The 23,213-nt window shown below is 44.2% G+C and overlaps 1 protein-coding gene across 3 annotated transcripts in view; it reads left to right on the top strand.

The window, feature by feature from the left end:
- Positions 1-23,213, top strand: part of mindy4 (MINDY lysine 48 deubiquitinase 4) — a 305,544-nt gene that overhangs the window by 243,832 nt on the left and 38,499 nt on the right. For 2 of the 3 annotated variants that reach the window (XM_068015668.1, XM_068015679.1), the window contains one exon: positions 19,328-19,489. In XM_068015668.1, the coding sequence (XP_067871769.1) occupies positions 19,328-19,489 (162 nt within the window). Of the gene's footprint in view, positions 1-1,719; positions 1,782-19,327; positions 19,490-23,213 lie in introns of those variants that run through there. The other variant, XM_068015689.1, reaches the window with a different exon arrangement.

Here is a 23,213-nt window from a genome sequence, read left to right as displayed (position 1 = left end):
CTGTCAGTTCTAAAGTTCCTTCTACCCTGAATGGCTGCCAAACTTAGTGGACAGCTGGCTAGTCTGTTCCAGTGTTGATTGAAGTTCCGTGCACTATATAGCTTTCATATCATATTCTCGCTCCATGTGATTGTAGCTTCTAAAATCTAATTAGGTGCTGCTTCACAAAAGTGGCTTTCCTTGAGCTGTGAAAATTGCCTTTAGGTTAGATTTTTTTCAGAGCTCTTGATTGTAGTTTCATGAATAACTTGTACATTCCTTCTTCCATGCAAGCAGACTCTGTTTGTGTATGTGTCTCTTGCTTTCTATCTCACTCCCATGTTCTGAGATATGCACGATAAATGAAAGGTACATGTAGTATAAGGGTCTGAAAGGGTTAATGATTGAGACAGTGTAAGGAATATCTCCCAGCATGATGATGTAAGAGATCACATGTGAGAGAGACTGGAGGGAGATGCAGCATGGCTTCAGAGAAGTCATACAGACTTGTGTAAAGCTGTACATAGTTAGAATGTAATAAAAGAGTTATTGTTCAAAAAGAGTTAATGTTCAAAGTACTGAAGACTCAGTAATCTCACTAAGCTAGACTAACCAAGTATACTAAAGTATCTACAGACAAACCAAACATACAATATGGTGAACAGCAGTGATTCTTACCATGCAACAACCAGAAGAATTTGAAGAAATACTTTGAAGAAGGCTGACCTGGAAACAGCGCCAAAACTGCAGAACTCAAGAAGAAGCTGTGAAAAAGCTCCAGAGCTTCTCTGTGGAAAAAGGAAGCATGGAGAGTCGGGGAATCGGCTTGTAGAGGTACTCAGCTGCAACACAGAGGCGGCTAGTATGTGAAAAAGAAATTCCTGTCCAGCGATTGCAAGCTTCAAATCGGAGAACCAAGCAACGATCAGGGATCTGCTGATCAACCCTTAAAGAGGGTAAAAAATTTGTTCCTAATGGTGCCAGGTAGGCAGCACCGGGAAAACCAAAAGCCCTTAGCGAGGGAGGATCTGAGGTCAGCGCTATTACACGTGGCGACGGAGTGAGTGAATAAAAAGTCTGTAAATACTCAATACTCTAAGAGAAGGGAGTAAAACGAATATAGCAGAAACGCTACAAAACTGCTTGTAAAGTAAGAAGGAAATAAATATGGAGTCTAGCGGCGAGATTTCACAGGGAGAAATGGTGACCACAGCGGGAGTCAGCGCGAGGCTGAAAAGCGTGGGAAACTGGAGGGAAAATTTTCAAAAGCAAGTAAACCAAATAGAAAGCCATGAATCTGAAATTCATAATACCAGAGAGGTTTGGGCACATGGAAGGACCAAATCAAACTCAAAATTGGTAACTCTGGCGAAAAGATTTTGAGATACAGAATTGCTTACAAATTAGACAGCCAGTCTGAAGCAGAGCAAGTTAACGCATTTCTGTATTCCATTGGAGCATTAGCAGACGATGTTATTGCAAGGCATTAATGAGGCATCAGACAAATTTGATGACATTTTAAAAACCTTTGATAGGTATTTCAACCTGAGGAGCAATAAGATTCTAGAAAGGGAAATATTTAACAGAAGGGTCCAGAAACTAGGTGAAACAGTTGATAATTTTATTAATGACCTTTACTGACTATCTGAAGGATGTGAATATGGAGACCTAAAAGCAGAATTTATAAGAGACTGCATTGTAGTAGGAGTTGTTGATGAATCCCTATCCGATTTTTTGCAGTCTAAGGAAGACCTCACTCTAGACAAAGTCAGATGGTGAGACAAGTAGAGGTCTGGAAGAAGAACAGAGCAATCCTGAGAGGTGAAGAAAGACCTATTGTTCAAGAAAGCTCCAGCCACCATACAGTTCCTAATCAGAGGGTTGTAAAAGAAGCACCAGAAAAGAAGCTACACTGGGGAGGGGGGAATGCGGGGGAAATGCAAGACACCGTGAAACCCTGCCAGGGCTGTGGCACCTAAAGACCTGCAACTGTGAACAGTGTCCTGCAAACAAAGCAGAATACTTCCACTGTAAGAAAATAGGCCATGTTGGTAAGATGTGCCAAAGTAAAATCTCTACTCCTACAAGTTCGAAAGAAAAAGTCTTCAAGCAGAGAGTTGTTAATGAAGTTGAACAATCTCCATCAGGAGGAAAAACTTCCTTGGCGAGATCAATGATCCTAATCAAGCATTTTGGTCTACAGATGTATATGTCGATGGACATATCACTAATTTTAAACTGGGCACGAACAAGTGTAATGGTCTTATCAGACAACAAACCGTGGTTTTCAATGCATTATTTGCAAAAGTCAGTTACATGGCCCAGGAGGGATTTAACTGAAAGTCAAGGGAAAGCTACAGGTAATACTCCAGTACAAGGGAAAGCAGATATTGGAAACACAGTATGTTCTACGGAATCAAGGATTCTCTCTCTTAAATAGAAGAGCTTGTATTGACCTTCAACTCATAAGACAAATAAAAGAAGTAAAGCAGCAGCAATCCAAAAAAAAGAGACTTCCCAAAATTATTTACTGGTCTACGAATACTGAATACAACATTATGTTGAGAAAAGATGCTAACCAGTATGCCTTTTCATGCCTAGGAAAATACCGTTCCCACTAATGAAGCAAGTCCAACATCAGCTAGAAGATGGGAGTCATTTCTCCTGTCACTGAACCTACAGAGTGGTGTTTAGGAATGGTTCCAGTTCCTAAACCTAATGGTACTCTTCGCATTTGCTTAATAAGGCTGTGGCAAAAAAAGTTCATCTGATGTCCTCAGTGGACAAAAGCTTGGCAAAGTTATCCAAAAGTACTATGTTCACGAAGCTTGACCTAAGTGGCTTTTGGCAAGTTTCATTGGATAACAAGTCAAGGTTACTGATCACCTTCATTATTCCATTTGGAAGATTTTGCTTTAATCGTTTACCATTCGGTACAATTTCGGCACTGGAAATATTCCAAAGAACTATGTCGAACATTCTATAGGGTCTTAAAGGAGTAATATGCCATACGGACGACATTTTAGTCCATGGTGAATCCATTGAAGAACATGACCTGACGGTTAGAGCGGTTTTGAATCGTCTACGAGAAGAAGGCCTGACACTTAATGAAAAGTGTGAATTTTCAAAAATGTCTTTAGGACACATTGTTAGTAGCAATGCCATAAAGGCAGACCTGCAAAAGAGAAGAACCATTTGTGAATTCCCACTTCCTACTTCTGTCCAAGATCTTCAACAATTCCTTGGAATGGTTAATCAGTTGACAAAATTTTTACCCAATCTAGCACAAGTTACTGAGCCCTTATAACAACTATTAAGGAAAGCTCGAGCATGGCATTGAGATGAACATCAGGAGCAAGCATTTCAAAGGATCAAGGAGATGCTGATTTCACGGGATATCTTAGCACATTATAACCCCTCACCTGCCAACCACAACTGCAACAGACGCCTCATCTACAGGGATAGGGGCAATCCTTGATCGAGAATAGCCAGATGGATGTCAAAGACCAGTTTATTATGCATCACAAGCATTGTCTGAGATTGAAACGAGATACCCTGTCATAGACGAAGAAGGTCTCGCAGTCACGTGGGCTTGTGAGAAGTTCTGAGATTATATTATCAGCTTAAAGGTTGTCATGAAGAAAGACCACAAACCCCTAGTTTCCTTACTTGATGAAAAAGCACACGCTAGGATGCCTCCGAGAATCCCAAGATTCTGGTTGAGGCTAATGAGGTTCATGTATGGAACAGTATGTGTACAGAGCAAGCATCAAATGACAGCATATGCATTGTCCAGAGCTACTGTTGACCATCCTATACAACAGAATATTAATTTTATTCATGAAATTGGGTCATGTTCTCAGTTCACTGCATCACAATGGCCGGCAAGTTCAAAAAGGCTCCAAGAAAGTCGTTATGCTCAGATGCAAGATGAGGAATGCGTCTATATCTGCCACTATTGCAAGCAAGGCTGGCCGCAACAGAGTCCCAGTGGTAAGAGGATGAAAATTTTCTTTGAACCCAGAAGGCATTTTATTTTCTGGTATATGATGACGGGCTGGTGCTTCTAGATTCACTCCAGGTAGACATCTTGGAGAAGATACACCAGGGCCACTTGGGTACAACGAAATATAGAGCATTGGCTCAGTTATCCATGTGGTGGCCAAGAGTATCGCAAGATATGGAAGAAATGATTTCGAATAACCAGTTATGAGCAGTGCACAGAAAAGATCAGAGGGAACCCCTTATCTCTGCCCATTTCCCAACCAGACTGTGAGAATTTTTGGGGATGCATCTATTCAAGTTTAATGAAAAATCCTACCTGATTGTCATCAACTATTTTTCAAGGTGGATTGAGGTCAACTGTTTGTACACAACGACAATAGAGACAGTCATCTGAGTGTTCCAGGAAATCTTTGCAACACATGGTATACCTAACCAGATAGTTTCCGATAATGGATCACAATTTTCAAACAACTGCTTCATGCACTTTGTGGAAAACTGTGGATACATCTGACAAGTTCCCCGAGATGTCCACAATCTAATGGTGAAGCTGAGAGAGGAGTCAGAACTATCAAAGCACTGTTGAAAAATGAAGATTTTCAAATGACACCCCTGAACTACAGAACTACTCCATTGCTATGTGGATTAGCATCATCAGAACAGTTGATGCGAAGGAAGCTTAGAACACAATCTCCAATTTTCCCATAAAGTTACTTCCAGGGCTAGAAGTCCAGGATTATCAGAGAGTTCAAGACAGAAAAGTCTTACCGAAAGCAAAAGGCTGTAATTATTAATAAGAAATGCCATATCAGGAACCTACCTAGGTTGACAGAAGGACAAAAAGTATGGGTATGAGACAAAGGCAGAGAAGGAGTAATTGTCCAGAGAGATGAGAATCAACAGAGATCTTACTTAGTGCATATTTCGGAACGTACTATAAGAAGAAACAGGAGGAATCTTATTCCTATTCATCAAAGACGTCAATCAGTCATATATTTGGACAACCCAGATGTTGAACTGTAAATTCAGAAAGCAGCGGATACTACAAACCTCAATGAAAGCCATCCAAGTCAAGAAACAAAGAGTTCAGAGAAAGACTATTGATCTTCCGAGTCTGACAACAACAAAGATTGAATTTGTGATGGCAGTGACTTGGGGCGTGGGGTGGGGGGGTGGGGGGGGGGAGAGATGGGTAGTATGTAAAAATAAAAATGTAAAAAAAAAGTGAACGTAGAAATATATACATATGGGTAAAGACTTGGGAAGTGCAGTATAAGGGTCTGAAAGGGTTAATGATTAAGACAGTGTAAGGAATACCTCCCAGCATGATGATGTAAGAGATCACATGTGAGAGAGACTGGAGGGAGATGCGATGTGGAATCAGAGAAGTCATACAGACTTGTGTAAAGCTGTACGTAGTTAGAATGTAATAAAATAGTTATTGTTCAAAGTACTGAAGACTCAGTAATCTCTCTAAGCTAGACGAACTAGGTATACTAAGGTGGTAGCAGAAAAACCAAACATACAACAGTACACAGTGGTGATAGTGGAATTCCAGTTTGCCATACTTGTGATTAAGAATTTTGAAATCCAACTCTCATTTTTGCTTCAATAGAGCCATTTTTATTCCATATTCTCAATTTTTAAAATTCTCATCCTTGCTTTCAAACCCCTCCATGGCCTCATCCCTCCCTATGTAACTTACTGCAACCCCTACACCCTGCTGAAGAGAGTGGAAGTGGAGATAACGGAAGCATTTGCCATAATGTTCCAATCTTCCCAAGATACAGGAGAGAACAACAAACAAAGATAATTACAGCACAGGAACAGGCCCTTCGGCCCTCCAAGCCTGCGCCGATCCAGATCCTCTCTCTAAACATGTCGCCTATTTTCTAAGGTTCTGTATCTCTTTTCTTCCTGCCCATTCATGTATCTGTCTAGATACATCTTAAAAGACTCCATCGTGCCCGCATCTACCACCTCCGCTGGCAATGCGTTCCAGGTGCCCACCACCCTCTGCGTAAAGAACTTTCCACGCATATCCCCCCTAAACTTTTCCCCTTTCACTTTGAACTCGTGTCCTCTAGTAATTGAAACCCCCACTCTGGGAAAAAGCCTCTTGCTATCCACCCTGTCTATACCTCTCATGATTTTGTACACCTCAATCAGGTCCCCCTTCAACCTCCGTCTTTCTAATGAAAATAATCCTAATCTGCTCAACCTCTCTTCATAGCTAGCGCCCTCCATACCAGGCAACATCCTGGTGAACCTCCTCTGCACCCTCTCCAAAGCATCCACATCCTTTTGATAATGTGGCGACCAGAACTGTACGCAGTATTCCAAATGTGGCCGAACCAAAGTCCTATACAACTGTAACATGACCTGCCAACTCTTGTACTCAATGCCCCGTCCGATGAAGGAAAGCATGCCGTATGCCTTCTTGACCACTCTATTTACCTGCGTTGCCACCTTCAGGGAACAGTGGACCTGAACACCCAAATCTCTCTGGACATCAATTTTCCCCAGGACTTTTCCATTTACTGTATAGTTCACTCTTGAATTGGATCTTCCAAAATGCATCACCTCGCATTTGCCCTGATTGAACTCCATCTGCCATTTCTCTGCCCAACTCTCCAATCTATCTATATTCTGCTGTATTCTCTGACAGTCCCCTTCACTATCTGCTACTCCACCAATCTTAGTGTCGTCTGCAAATTTGCTAATCAGTATACCTATACTTTCCTCCAAATCATTAATGTATATCACAAACAACAGTGGTCCCAGCACGGATCCCTGTGGAACACCACTGGTCACACGTCTCCATTTTGAAAAACTCCCTTCTACTGCTACTCTCTGTCTCCTGTTGCCCAGCCACTTCTTTATCCATCTAGCTAGTACACCTTGGACCCCAAGCGCCTTCACTTTCTCCATCAGCCTGCCATGGGGAACCTTATCAAACGCCTTACTGAAGTCCATGTATATGACATCGACAGCCCTTCCCTCATCAATCAACTTTGTCACTTCCTCAAAGAATTCTATTAAGTTGGTAAGACATGACCTTCCCTGCACAAAACCATGTTGCCTATCACTGATGAGCCCATTTTCTTCCAAATGGGAATAGATCCTATCCCTCAGTATCTTCTCCAGCAGCTTCCCTACCACTGACGTCAGGCTCACCGGTCTATAATTACCTGGATTATCCCTGCTACCCTTCTTAAACAAGGGGACAACATTAGCAATTCTCCAGTCCTCCGGGACCTCACCCGTGTTTAAGGATGCTGCAAAGATATCTGTTAAGGCCCCAGCTATTTCCTCTCTCGCTTCCCTCAGTAATCAGGTGCCAAAGGATTGGAGAGTGGCAAATGTTACACCCTTATTCAAGAAAGGATATAAGGACATTCCATGGAACTACAGGGCGGTCAGTTTAACTTCAGTGGTGGGCAAAGTTTTAGAAATAACAATCAGGGAAAAAACTCAGTAGGCAATTGTAGAGCCTTTGAGTTAATTAAGCAGAGCCAGCACGGATTTGTAAAAGGCTTGACTAGTAGTTGTAGTGACTGACTAATTGAATTTTTTTGATGAAGTAACAGAAGAAGGTTGATGAAGGGAAAGCAATGGATTGTCGATATAGATTTTGAGAGAGCTTTTGATAAAGTACCACTTAAAGGCTGATTAACAAAATTGAGGCTTATGGAATAGGAGGGTCAGTGTCAGCTTGGATAAAAAATTGGCTTAAGGATGAAAAACTGCAAGTAGTGGTAAATGGTTATTTTTCAGACTGGAAAATGGGAGACAGTTGTGTTCCCCAAGGTTCAGTGCTCGGACCACTGCTTTTTAAAATATATATAAATGACTTGGATGTTGGAATACAGAGTAAAATTTCAAAATTAGTCGATGACACCAAACTTATAGTTATGAAAGGCAGTGAGGATGATACCAGTCGAATACAACAGGGCATAGATAGGCTAGCAGAATGGGCAGACAAGTGGCAGATGGAATTTAATACAGAGAAGTGTGAGGTGATGCATTTTGGCAGATGGGATAGGGAGAGGCAATATAGACCTAATGGCACATTTCTAAAGAGTGTACAGAGACAGAGGGGCCTGGGGCTCGTGTACATTGATCTTTGAAGGTGGCAGGACATATTGAGACTAGTTAGCAAAGTATCTGGGATCTTAGGATTTGTGTATAGAGGTATTGAGTACAAAAGCAGGAAGTTATGCTGAACTTTTATAAAGCTCTGGTTCGGCCACAGCTGGACTATTGCATCCAGTTCTGGTCACCACATTTTAGGAAGGATGTGAGGGTCCTAGAGAGGGTGCAGAAGAGATTTACCAGAATGGTTCCAGGGATGAGAGATTTTAGTTGCAAGGTTAGATTGAGAAGCTGGGGTTGTTCTCCATGGAGCAAAGGAGATAAAGGTGCACAAGATTATCCCAGGTTTAGATAATAGCTGTAACCATTAGTGATGGTACAAATACTGGAGACATGAATAGAATCATAGAATCATTGAAAGTTTAAGGCACAGAAAGAGCCATTTGGACCATCGTGTCTGTGCTGGCCGAAGAATGATCCACCTATTCTAATCTCACCTTCCGGCATTTGGTCCGTAGTCCTGAAGATTACGGCACTTGAGGTGCACATCCAGACTTCTTTTGAATGAGTTGAGGGTTTCTGCCTCAACTACCCTTTCAGGCAGTGAGTTCCAGACCCCCACCACTCTCTGGGTGAAAAGGTTTTTCCTCATCTCCCCTCTAATTTTTCTGCCAATCACTTTAAATCTATGCTCCCCTATGACCTCTCTGCTAAGGTGAATAGAGCCTTCACCTCCACCCTATCCCGGTCCCTCAAAATTTTGTACATTTCGATCAGATCTCCCCTCAGCCTTCTCTGTTCCAAGGAGAACAACCCCAGCCGATCCAATCTTTCCTTATAGCTGCATTTTTCCAGTCCTGGCAACATCGTCGTCAAACTCCTCTGAACCCTCGCTCGTGCAGTTAAATCCTTTCAGTAATGACGTGAGCAGAACTGCACACAGTACTCAAGTTATGGCCTAACCAATGAGTTATACTGTTCCACAGAACCTCTCTGCTCTTAAATTCTATACCTCGGCAAATAAAGGAAAGCATTCCATATGCCTTCTTAACCACCTTATCGACCTGTCCTTACTACCTTCAGAAATCTGTGGACATTCACTCCAAGGTCCCTCACTTCCTCTACATTTCTCAGTAGGCGGTGGCGTAGTAGTATTATCACTGAACTAGTAACCCAGAGACCCAGGGTATTCCTTTGGGGACATGAGTTCACATCCCACCACAGCAGAAGGTGGAATTTGAATTTAATTAATAAATCTGGAATTAATAGCGAGTCTAATGATGGCCATGAAACCATTGTCAATTGTTGTAAAAACCCATCTGGTTCACTAATTAGGGAAGGAAATCTGCTGTCCTTACCTGGTCTGGCCTACATGTGACTCCAGACCCACAGCAATGTGGTTAACTCTTACATGCCCTCTGAAATGGCCTAGCAAGCCACTCAATTGTACCTAACCGCTACGAAGTCAATAAAAAGGAATGAAAGCGGACAGACCATCCGGCATCGACCTAGGCACCGGAAACGACAACGGCAAACCCAGCCCTGTCGACCCTGCAAAGTCCTCCTTACTAACATCTGGGGGCTTGTGCCAAAGTTGGGAGAGCTGTCTCACAAACTAGTCAAGCAACAGCCTGACATAGTCATACTCACGGAATCATACCTTACAGACAATGTCCCAGACACTGCCATCACTATCCCTGGGTATGTCCTGTCCCACCGGCAGGACAAACCCAGCAGAGGTGGTGGCACAGTGGTATACAGTAGGGAGGGAGTTGCCCTGGGAGTCCTCAACATCGACTCCGGACCCCATGAAGTCTCATGGCATCAGATCAAACATAAACAAGGTAACCTCCTACTGATTACCACCTATCGCCCTCCCTCAGCTGATGAGTCAGTACTCCTCCATGTTGAACACCACTTGGAGGAAGCACTGAGGGTGGTAAGGGCACAAAATGTACTCTGGGTGGGGGACGTCAATGTCCATCACCAAGAGTGGCTCGGTAGCACCACTGCTGGCCGAGTCCTAAAGGACATAGCTGCTAGACTGGGTCTGTGGCAGGTGGTGGGGGAACCAACACGAGGGAAGAACATACTTGACCTCGTCCTCACCTATCAGCCTGCCACAGTTGCATCTGTCCATGACAGTATTGGTAGGAGTGACCACCGCTCAGTCCTCGTGGAGACGAACTCCCGCCTTCACATTGAGGATACTGTCCATTGTGTTGTGTGGCACTATCACCGTGCTCAATGGGATAGATTTCGAACAGATCTAGCAATGCAAAACTGGGCATCCATGAGGCGCTGTGGGCCATCAGCAGCAGCAGAATTGTACTCAACCACAATCTGAAACTTCATGGCATATCCCCCACTCTACCATTACCATCAAGCCAGGAGACCAACCCTGGTTCAATGAAAAGTGCAGGAGGGGATGCCAGGAGCATCACCAGGCGTACCTCAAAATGAGGTGTCAACCTGGTGAAGCTACAACCCAGGACTACCTGCATGCCAAACTGCGTAAGCAGCATGCGATAGACAGAGCTAAGCGATCCCATAACCAACGGATCAGATCTAAGCTCTGCAGTCCTGTCACATCCAGCCGAGAATGGTGGTGGACAATTAAACAACTAACTGGAGGAGGTGGCTCCACAAATATCCCCATCCTCAATGATGGGGGAGCCCAGCACATCAGTGCGAAAGATAAGGCTGAAGCATTTGCAACAATCTTCAGCCAGAAGTGCTGAGTTGATAATCCATCTCGGCCTCCTCCTGAAGTCCCCAGCATCACAGATGCCAGACTTCAGCCAATTCGATTCACTCCGCGTGATATCAAGAAACGACTGAAGGCACTGGATACTGCAAAAGCTATGGGCCCTGACAGTATTCCGGTAATAGTACTGAAGACGTGAGGTGCAGAACTTGCCGCGCCCCTAGCCAAGCTGTTCCAGTACAGCTACAACACTGGCATCTATCCTGCAATGTGGAAAATTGCCCAGGTATGTCCTGTACACCAAAAGCAGGACAAGTCCAATCCGGCCAGCTACCGTCCCATCAGCCTACTCTCAATCATCAGCAAAGTGATGGAAGGTGTCATCAACAGTGCCATCAAGTGGCACTTGCTTAGCAATAACCTACTCAGTGACGCTCAGTTTGGGTTCCGCCAGGGCCACTCAGTTCCTGACCTCATTACAGCCTTGGTTCAAACATGGACAAAAGAGCTGAACTCAAGAGGTGAGGTGAGAGTGACTGCCCTTGACCTCAAGGCAGCATTTGACCGAGAATGGCATCAAGGAGCCCTAGCAAAACTGAGGTCAATGAGAATCAGGGGGAAAACCCTCCGCTGGCTGGAGTCATACCTAGCACAAAGGAAGATGGTTGTGGTTGTTGGAGGTCAATCATCTTAGCTCAAGGACATAACTGCAGGAGTTCCTCAGGGTAGTGTCCTGGGCCCAACCATCTTCAGCTGCTTCATCAATGACCTTCCTTCAATCATAAGGTCAGAAGTGGGGATGTTCGCTGATGATTGCCCAATGTTCAGCACCATTCGTGACCCCTCAGATACTGAAGCAGTCCGTGCAGAAATGCAGCAAGACCTGGACAATATCCAGGCTTGGGCTGATAAGTGGCAAGTAACTTTCACGTCACACAAGTGCCAGGCAATGACCATCTCCAACAAGAGAGAATCAAACCATCTCCCCTTGACATTCAACGGCATTACCATCGCTGAATCCCCCACTATCAACATCTTAGGGGCTACCATTGACCAGAAACTGAACTGGAGTAGCCATATAAATACCGTGGCTACAAGAGCAGGTCAGAGGCTAGGAATCCAGAGGCGAGTAACTCACCTCCTGACTCCCCAGAGCGTGTCCACCATCTACAAGGCACAAGTCAGGTGTGTGATGGAATACTCTCCACTTGCCTGGATGGGTGCAGCTCCAACAACACTCAAGAAGCTCAACACCATCCAGGACAAAGCAGCCTGCTTGATTGGCACCCCATCTACAAACATTCACTCCCTCCACCACCGACGCACAGTGGCAGCAGTGTGTACCATCTGTAAGATGCACTGCAGCAATGCACCCAGTCTCCTTCGACAGCACCTTCCAAACCCGCGACCTCTACCAACTAGAAGGACAAGGGCACACTTACATGGGAACACCACCACCTGCAAGTTCCCCTCCAAGTCACACACCATCCTGACTTGGAACTATATCGCCGTTCCTTCACTGTCGCTGGGTCAAAATCCTGGAACTCCCTTCCTAACAGCACTCTGGGCGTACTGTCACTGGGTCAAAATCCTGGAACTCCCTTCCTAACAGCACTGTGGGTGTACCTGCCCCACATGGACTGCAGCGGTCCAAGAAGGCAGCTCACCACCACCTTCTCAAGGGCAATTAAGGATGGGCAATAAATGCTGGCCTGGCCAGCGACGCCCACATCCCATGAATGAATTTAAAAAAAAATTCCCGTTAATTATGTATTCCTTTGCCTTGTTTGACTTCCCAAATGCGTCACCTCACACTTCTCCAGGTTGAATACCATTTACCACTTGTCTGCCCATTTGACCAGGCCATCAATATCTTCCTGCAGCCTACAGCTGCCCTCCTCGCCATCTACCACACGGCCAATCTTTGTGTCGTCTGCAAACTTCTTAATCATGCCACCTACATTTATGTCCAGGACGTTAAGAAATTACCACAAAAAGATGAGGACCTGGAACTGAGCCCTGCGGAATGCCACTGGAAACAGCTGTCCAATCGCTAAAACACCCGTCAACAATTACCCTTTGTTTCCTGTCACTGAGCCAATTTTGTTTCCACCTTGCTGCATTTCTCTGGATCTCATGGAATTTTCTTTTTTTAACCAGTCTGCCATGTGGGACCTTGTCAAAAGCCTTACTAAAATCCATGTAGACCACATCAACTGTACTACCCTCACCTATCTTCCTCATTACTTCTTCAAAAAAGTTGATCAAGTTGGTCAAACAAGATCTTCCCTTAGCAAATCCATGTTGATTATTCTTGATTAACCTATGCCTTTCTCGTGACAGTTTATCCTTTCTCTTAGAATGGATTCCATTAATTTGCCCACTTCTGAGGTTAGACTGACTGGCCTGTAATTATTCGCTCTATCTTTCGCTCCCTTTTTAAACAGAGCAGTTCTCCAATCCCCTGGCACCACACCTGTATCCCGTGAGGATTGGAAAATCATGGTCAGACCTTCTGCTGTTTCCTCCCTTGCTTCTTTGAACAGCCTAGGGTACATTTCATCTGGCCCTGGGAATTTATCAGCTTTAAGGATGCGAATCCCATTAATGCTTCCTCTCTCCCTATGTTTATCACATCCAATACTTCACACTCTTCCTCCTTAACTACAGTATCTGCATCGTCCCCCTCTTTTGTGAAGACAGACGCAAAGTATTCATTAAGAACCATACCAACATCTTCTGCCCCTGCACATAGATTACCTTTTTGGTCTTTTTTTTTTAGATTAGAGATACAGCACTGAAACAGGCCCTTCGGCCCACCGAGTCTGTGCCGACCATCAACCACCCATTTATACTAATCCTACACTAATCCCATATTCCTACCAAACATCCCCATCTGTCCCTATATTTCCCTACCACCTACCTATACTAGTGACAATTTATAATGGCCAATTTACCTACCAACCTGCAAGTCTTTTGGCTTGTGGGAGGAAACCGGAGCACCCGGAGAAAACCCACGCAGACACAGGGAGAACTTGCAAACTCCACACAGGCAGTGCCCAGAATCGAACCCGGGTCCCTGGAGCTGTGAGGCTGCAGTGCTAACCACTGCGCCACTGTGCCTACACTGTGCCTACACTGGGCCCTACTCCCTTCTTAGTTATGCTCTTTACTCTTAATGTATTGCTAAAACAGGTTTGGATTCACCTTGATAATGCTTGCCAATATTCTTTCATGCCCTCTCTTTGCTTTCCTAATTTCCTTTTTGATTTCACCCCTCCACTTTCTATAATCCTCTCGGCTTTCTGTAGTATTGAGTTCTCGGTGTTGGACATAAGGTTTCCTTTTCTGCCTTATCTTACCCTGTAATCTCCTTAACATCCATGGGGCTCTAGATTTGGCTGTCTCACCCTTTTTCTTGTGGGAACATGTTTACTCTGAACCCCTTGAATTTCCCCTTTGACTGTCTCGCACTGTTCCGATACTGATTTACCTTCATGTAGCTGTTTCCAGTCCACTTTCGCTAAATCCTGTTTAATAACATTGGCCTTGCCCCAGTTGAGAACTTTAGCTCCTGTTCTGTCTCTGTCCTTTTCCATAATTATGTTAAAACTGACTGAATTATGATCACTCCCACCAAAATGCTGTCCCACTGCCACTCCTTCCACCTGCCCAGCTTCATTTCCTAAAACTAAAACTGCACCCTCTCTTGTTGGACTTGCTACGTATTGGCCAAAAAAGTTCTCCTGAATGCACCTCAATTCCATTTACACTAAAACTATCCCAGTTAATATTGCGATAATTAAAATCCCCTACTATTACTGCCCTATTATTTTTGTACTTCCCAGAGATTTGCCTACATATCTGCTCTTCTATCTTCCTCTGACTGTTTGGGGGGCTATAGTAGACTCCCAGCAGTGTGATTCCTCCTTTTTTGTTCCTTAGCTCAATCCATATGGCTTTATTTGATTAACCTTCCAACGTATCATCCCTTCTCACAGCTGTAATAGTTTCTTTAACCAAAATTGCCACGCCCCCTCCTTTCTCATCCCCCTCCCTATCACATCTGAAAATCCTCTCACCAGGATCGTTGAACTGCCATTCCTGTCCTTCCTTAAGCCATGTTTCTGTAATAGCTGTGCTATCATACTGCCACGGGGCTATCTGTGCCCTCAGCTCATTTGCTTTATTTGCTATACTCCTTGAATTGAAATCGATGCCCTTGAGCACTGCCAAACTCTTTTTTAAAATTTGCTATCCTTTGTTTCCTCTGTCTTCCAGACTCATCCATTAACTTTCGGCCTTCCATTTTCATTTCTGATTTTGTCCCAACTGGGTATACCATCAGGTCCCCATCCCCCTGCCAAACTAATTTAAACCTCCCAACAGCACTAGCAAAAAGTTGCGCAAGGAACTCAGTCCTTACTCTGTTCAGGTGCAACCCGTCTGGCCTGTACAGGTCCCATCTCCCCCAGAGCTGGTCCCAATGTCCCCGGAATCTGAAGCCCTCCCTCCTGCACCATCTTTCCAGCCACACATTCATCTGTTTTAGTTTAGTTTAAGTTTAGTTTAAAGATACAGCACTGAAACAGGCCCTTCGGCCCACCGAGTCTGTGCCGACCATCAACCACCCATTTATACTAATCCTACACTAATCCCATATTCCTACCACATCACCACCTATATATTTCCCTACCACCTACCTATACTAGGGGCAATTTATAATGGCCAATTAACCTATCAACCTGCAAGTCTTTGGCATGTGGGAGGAAACCGGAGCACCCGGAGGAAACCCACGCAGACACAGGGAGAACTTGCAAACTCCGCACAGGCAGTACCCAGAATTGAACCCGGGTCCCTGGAGCTGTGAGGCTGCGGTGCTAACCACTGCGCCACTGTGCCGCCCCACTGTGTCTTATCCTTTTATTCCTGTACTCACTTGTGCGTGACAGTGGGAGTAATCCGGAGATGACTACTTTGGGTCTTGCTTGCTAATTTCTTACCTAGCTCCCTAAATTCTGACTGCAAGATCACATCCCTCTTTCTACCTATGTCCTTGGTTCCGATGTGGACCACAACTTCTGGATGCTGTGCAGCCCCTCAGTGACATCCTTGACCCTGGCACCAGGGAGGCAACACACCATCCTGGATTCACATCTGCGGCCACAGAAACGTCTGTCTCTTCCCCTGACTGTTGAATCACCTATCACTATGGCTTTTCCAGTCTTCTTTGTACCTCCCTGTGCAGCTGAGCCACCTGTAGTGCCATGGACCTGGCTCTGTCTGCACTCCACAGGTGAAGTATCACTTTCCTCAGTATTCAGAACTGAATACCTGTTGGACATTGAGATGCACTCGGGAGTCTCCTGCACCACCTGCCTGATTCTTTTTGATTGCCTGGTGGTCACCCATTCCCTCTCTCCCTGCATACTCTTAAGCTGTGGAGTGACTACATCTACAAACGTGCTATCCACGTAGCTCTCATTCTCATGAATGCACCGCAGTGTCGCCAGCTGCCTCTTAAGTTCCAAAACCCGGAGCTTAAGCTGCCGTAATTGACCACACTTCCTGCACAAATGGTTCTTCAGGATACGCAAAGCATCCTGGAGCTCCCACATAGCACAGGAGATGCATTCTTGAGGTTGAAGCACCCCTGCCATCCCTTTTATTTATTTGAACGTTGTGTGCAAGAGATGCAGGGGGAATGTGAGGAAGAACTTTTTTACGCAGTGAGTGATAATGACCTAGAACTCTCTGCCTACGAGAGTGGTGGAAGCGAAAACAATCAATGATTTCAAAAGTGATGATTTAGATGTGAATATAGGAGGTATGATCAATAAGTTCGCAGATGACAAGAAAATTGTTGGTGTCGTAAATAGTGAGGAGGAAAGCCTTAGATTACAGGATGATATAGATGGGCTGGTAAGATGGGCAGAGCAGTGGCAAATGGAATTTAATCCTGAGAAGTGTGAGGTGATGCATTTTGGGAGGACTAACAAGGCAAAGGAATATACAATGGATGGTCGGACCCTAGGAAGTACAGAGGGTCAGAGGGACCTTGGTGTACTTGTCCATAAATCACTGAAGGCACAGGTAGATGAGATGGTTAGGAAGGCATATGGGATACTTGCCTTTATTAGCCGAGGCACAGAATATAAGAGCAGGGAGGTTATGCTGGAGCTGTATAAAACACTAGTTAGGCCACAGCTGGAGTACTGTGTACAGTTCTGGTTGTCGCATTATCGGAAGTATGTGATTGCACTGGAGAGGGTGCAGAGGAGATTCACCAGGATGTTGCCTGGGCTGGAGCATTTCAGCTATGAAAAGAGACTGGATAGGCTAGGGTTGTTTTCCTTAGAGCTGAGAAGGCTGAGGGGGGGGGGACCTGATTGTTGTATACAAAAATTATGAAGGGCAGAGATAGGGTAGATAGGAAGAAACTTTTTACCTTAGCAGAGGGGTCAATAACCAGGGGACATAGATTTAAGGTAAGGGGCAGGAGGTTTAGAGGGGATTTGAGGAAATGTTTTTTCACCCAGAGGGTGGTTGGCATCTGAAATACACTGTCTGAAGGGGTGGTAAAGGCAGGAACCCTGACAACATTTAATAAGTATTTAGATGAGCACTTGAAATGCCATAGCATACAAGCCTACGGGCCAAGTGCTGGAAAATAGGATTAGAATAGATAGGTGCTTGATGGCTGGCACGGCCACGATGGGCTGAAGGGCCTTTTTCTGTGCTGTAGCACTCTGTGACTCCATTGCACTTGAAGTGAATCGACTAGGAGGGCTACAGGTATTGAGCAGGGGATAGGGACACACTGGAGTGCTTGACAGAGAGCAGACATGAACTTGCTGGGCTGAATGGCCTCCTCTTGTGTTGTAATAATGAATTGTCAGAGTACAGCACTCTTCCAATTCTGGCTTCTTGCTTATCCCCTATTTCAATTGTTCCAACAGTGGTGGCCTTGCCTTCAGCCACTTGGGCCCCAAGCTCTGGAATTCCCTCCTTGAACCTCTCCACCTCTCTCTCCTTTATCATTCCTTAAAAATTATCTCTTTGATGAATCTTTTGATCGCCCGTCCAAATATCTTTCTGTGGCTCAGTGTCAAATTATGCCTGATAATGCTCCTCTGAAGCACCTTGGGATGTTTTTACTACGTAGCTCTATATAAATGCAAGTTGTTATTTTCTCCAGATGGATCTTGTATTGTTCGTATTCTGAGGGATTATTGTTTAATTAAGGTACTGAAATCCTCTTACATGACTTCATTGAACTGTGATTTAGCCAATGTGATTTATTTCTAAATCCATCATTGGTTCTATTTCTCTAGTTTTTCATGCTGCCCTTGTAACAGTTAACATCAGCTTGACTAAGATTTTACCACTCTTGCATCTGGGCAAGAATGTATGTGATCAAGCCTTGCTTCCGGAGTTGAGCAGATAACCCAAGCTGACACTTCATAGCTACACAACGTTACCAGAGGTACAGTCCTTAGGATGAGATGTTAAACCGAGTTTGTTCAGGTGAAGTACCCTACTGCACTTTTTGATGAAGGCTGGGAAGTTCTGCTGATGCCTCAATAAACACCACCAAAAAACAAATCATTCAGTGCACAGCAGCTCGTGGGAATTGATGATCCAGAACGGCTGTCTGAGGTGAGTTCTCTCTTGTGACTTGGTCGATATTTATCTCTCGACCAATATCATTAAAAGAAACAAAAACAGATGACCCGGTCATTTATCACAGTATTGCTGTATGTGGCAGCTTGCTGTGTGCAGATTGGTTGTGCATTTCCTGCATTACAGCAGTGGCAGCACTTCCAAAATACTTCATTGGCTGATGTCCTGAGATCATGAAAGGTGCTATATAAATCCAAGTCTCTCTTCCTACATAACAAAAGTTGTTACTCTCCAAAAGCAGTGGATTATGTTAAGTACCCTTACATGTTTGACTGATGTGATATTTATTCTTTAAACAGAATAAAAAGAGCTTGTTATTTTTAGTACATTTCACGTCCTCAGGATGCACCAAAGCTTTACAGCAACTGAGAACCTTTCGAGTAAAAGCAAAATACTGCAGATGCTGGAAATCTGAAATAAAAACAAAAAGTGCTGGAAATACTCAGCATCTGTGGAGAGAGAAGCAAAGTCAGCGAGAACCTTTTGAGTTTGATCTCTGTTCTAATATTGGCTAATACAGCTGCCAATTTGCAAACACTGCAATGAATAAACAGATGATCTCTTTTTTAGTGGTGTTGGTTGAGAGATAAATGTTGGCTAGTTCACCCCTGCTGGTCTTTGTTGTGATGCCCAGCAGGCAACTGAGCCTCAGTTTAACATCTGATCTGAAAGAAGGCACCTGCAATGGTGCAACCCTCCCTGAGTACTACACTGGAATGTCAGCCTAGATTAGGTGCACAGATCGCGAGAGTGGGGCTTGAACCCCTGACCTCTGACACAGAGAAGAAAGTGCACCACTGAGCCACAGCTGGCATTTGGGAATAAAAGAAATATAAGAAATTTGTTATCTTCCTCTCACAGGAACTCGTGAATCTGTTGTTGACTGGCAAGGCTGTCTCCAATGTTTTCAATGATGTCGTGGAGCTGGATTCTGGCAATGGCAACATCACAATCCTCAAAGGAGTTTCAGGACGCAGTGACATAGGACTGCTGTCACTGTTTGAACACTATAGTATCTGCAAGGTATGTGCCCTCAGATCCCACTGCTCAGCACTTTTTATTGCATCTAATTGGATTGCTCTCGTTGTATCAGCACTAGAGTATCTATAAGATATATGCCCTCAGCCCACTGGTTTTGGTGCACCAGATGGTGGAAAGTATAGCCAAGTAGAGAGGCTTTAGTAAGGGTCAACGGTGTCGCCACCTATGAGTTAGGTTTCAGTCAAAGCCAGGATGTCAATGCAATTAATACACAAGAAGGTCATGGGCAGCCTTGAGTGAACAAACATCCTGGAAGGAAATGTGGAAAGAGCCAGTTGGTCTGCTGGCAGAGTTAAAAGGGGCAGTGATGGGTGAGGTGAGCAGGAAAGATTGGGAAGGTTATCTAGAAATAGGTATGCTAGGTGAGCAGGTTGATAGAGGATGGTAGAGTTGGGATTGCTGTTTGTAAGCAGACAATAGAGTCATAGTCATTTATGGCACAGAAGGAGGCCAGTCGGCCAATCTAGTCCATGCCGGCTCTCTATGGAGCTATTTTGTCATTCCCACACCCCGGCTTGATCCCTGTAGCCCTGCAAGTCTATTTCTCTCATCCAACCTCCTCTTGCAATCATTGACTGTCTCTGCTTTCACCACCCTTGTGGGCAGCGAGTTCCAGGGCACTACCACCAGCTGCGTAAAAAGGTGCTTCCTTATATTCTCCTGCATCTTTTGCCCAAAACCTTCATACTGTGTCCCTTAGTTCTTATACCATTAGTTCATGGGAACAGTTTTTCCTTGTCTAACTTATCTAAGCCTGTCATAATCTTGTACACTTCTATTAAATCTCCCCTCAATCTCCTTTGTTCTAAGGAGAACAAACCCAACTTTTCCAGCTAACCTTGTAACTAAAATCCTCCATCCCTGGAACCATTCTGGTAAATCTCCTCTGCACCCTCTCAACGACCCTTACATCCTGATGTGTGGTGACCAAAATTGGCCACAGTATTCCAGTTGGGGCCTAACCAGAGCTTTATAAAAGTCCAGCATAACATCCCGGCTTTTGTACCCAATGCCAGCTATGCCCACACCCTGTGAATGATTAAATTAATTAAAATATATACATACGCAGATATATAAGTAATATTTTGGAGGTGGCAACAAGCAGGCTTTTGCATGGACTAGGTGAGAGAGGCAGCAAGGGGCACAGCCTAGGGCCTGGTATGTGGAAGAGGTATTGAGATGAAGTGGGACAGCGGGCAGCAACACCCTAGACTGGGAAAATCTCAGTAAACTGGGTGAAAGCAAGAGGAGAGCAACACCACGTTTCAGTGACTGTGAATCGTGCCAGAACCACTGTGATCATTGAAGGACGTTACCTGGAAGTGCAGTGTAGCTGGTTGAGGGAGATGTGGACTTGTAACAGTTAGCAGCTGCAGAGGGAATCCAGCAACTTCTCGCTGTGGCGCTGAGAGCAAATCCACTCTACTTGACAGAGTGCAATCTGTGTCTGTTCCCTACATCTGTAAACAAGGGTCTGTGACACAATCACACCACCAGTCTGTCTGCTGCACCTTTTAGTTCTGTAAAGTGGAAGGAAGAAGAATTCTAACCTCATTTAGGGGGAGCAGCACCACCTGGATGGAGCCGTGAGCTTATCCAATGAGTGACTGACTCTCCACACCAGCATTGCATCAAAGCGCAGCTTCTCAACATTGAAGCCAAGTTTTATGTAGCAGCAAATCAATTGCCATCATTGTACAGTGTTGTTGTCATCTCACCTTTCAGCAGTTCGTCTGTCAATGCCATTGTCCTAAGTCTCCCACTTACTGCAGTAAAGGCGACAAATCTGGTGAGAATTAGTGGAAACCAACAGTTTTATTTTATCAGTAAGTTTCAGATTGGCCAGTCAGGTGGATAAGCAGGGGAGGGGTAGCGATGGGAGTGTGATTTAATACCGGCTGCTTTTTGAATGTCACTCCTCTCTCTCTCTCTCTCTCATTAGCAGTTCCGTGAGCTTTGCTCACTTTTCTCTCTGTCCTTAGCCATGTCCTTTTCTTCCCATTATCTCTTAATTAGTGGGTGCCTGAATCCTAAAATGATGCAGCATGGAAAGCCATTCTGCCCATTATGCAACTATTGGTTAAGACCATAAGCGGGCTCAGTTGTGATGTTTTAATGGAAGAATCTTTTTCATAGTCTGGGTTCACTTGCCACTTTGGCGAGGTACAGTAGGGTTGCTAGCATCAATGGAACCATACTTCCATCAAGAAGTCAATGCCTTCAGAAAAGGAGGGGAAAATCAGAACAGGAAGGCAGGGAATGCAATAGTCGGAGCAATTTGAAGATATTGTTCCTGAAATGCTTTGAACACAATCAGTAGAATGCAAATAGAAGCAGGAGTAGGTCATTAGCCTGCTCCACCATTCAATTAAATCACACCTGATCTGCACTGTTCCTCAACCAAATTTACTTGTCTTTGCTCCATTTTCCCCTGATACCCTTATCTGAGAGAAATCTATCAATCTTCAGTTGACCCCAGCATCCACAGCCTTTGGGGCAGAGAACTTCAGATTTCCAGTACCCTTTGTGTCCAAGTACTTTGTAATTTTCCTCCTGAATGGCCTAGCTCTAATTTTAAGATTATGTCCAGTTGTTTGTGATTCCTCTACCAGAGGAAATAGTTTCTCTGTATCTACTCTATTGAATCCTTTTTAACATTTTAAGCACCTCTATCAGCTCAACCCTCAACCTTCCATACACAAATATCCTTCAGATTTTAGTCCCATTTAGAATAATCCTGGTTACAGTCAATAGATAAATTGTTATGCAGGTCAGTACCCTTGTTCTTGGGTTAAAAGAAGTTTCATTTATTTGGAGAATATTGCTTATTGAAATCTGAAAACTCCGAAAAGGCAGAGCCTCATCTCTGGGAAAACCAGGAATTGATGGATATAGGATTTGCCAACTAATGAGGGGTGCTCAAGAGGCCAAAATTGGAAGAAAGCAGAGATCTTCGAGGCTTATAATCATAGAATTTTTCAGCATAAAGGAGGCAATTTGGCCCATCAGGTTTGCACTGCTTCTTTCATAGTAGAGCTGGAGGAGGTTCTAGAGGTTGGGAGAGGCAAGGCTATGGAGGGATTTGAAAGTGAGGATGAGTATTTTAAAATCAAGGTTTTGCTAGATTGGCAGCCAATGTATATTAACGAGCACAGGAGTGATGGGACTAATGTTTTGGTTGTTAATGTGTGAAACTTTTGGTAGCCAGGGAGAGAAACTTGGAGGGGTATTGAAAAGTTAGAAGGGAGAAGATGATGCCTGAAGATCTCTTCAAGGTGTAATTTTCATTGTACACTGTTCATGTAGTTGTTAACCCGTCTTAAACTGACACTGTTGAATCACAACAGAACTTTGAAACCAACATATCAATCAGTGCACTATTGGAGGAAACTAAACTCCCTGGGGGTCAGTATGTTGAATTTAATCATCACGCTATAGAGAAGTGACTTGAAAAGAAAATAAAGCTCCTTTATTTATAAAGTTCCTTTCACGTCTCAAAACGCTTTACAGTCAATGAAGTACTTTTACTTCTAAGTGTAATCACTAATGCAATGTAGAAAATGTGAGAGATTTTAATGCTGAGGAATGGTTATGATGTAGGAAACATGGCAATCAATTTGCATACAGCAAGGTCCCACAAATAGCAGTTTAGTATGGATCAGATAATTTATTTTATTGATCTTAAGTTGAGGGATAAATATTGGCC

The sequence above is a fragment of the Heterodontus francisci genome, chromosome 2 (genome assembly GCF_036365525.1).
Source record: "Heterodontus francisci isolate sHetFra1 chromosome 2, sHetFra1.hap1, whole genome shotgun sequence".
NCBI lineage: Eukaryota > Metazoa > Chordata > Chondrichthyes > Heterodontiformes > Heterodontidae > Heterodontus > Heterodontus francisci.
This window is presented reverse-complemented; position numbering and strand designations above follow the sequence as displayed.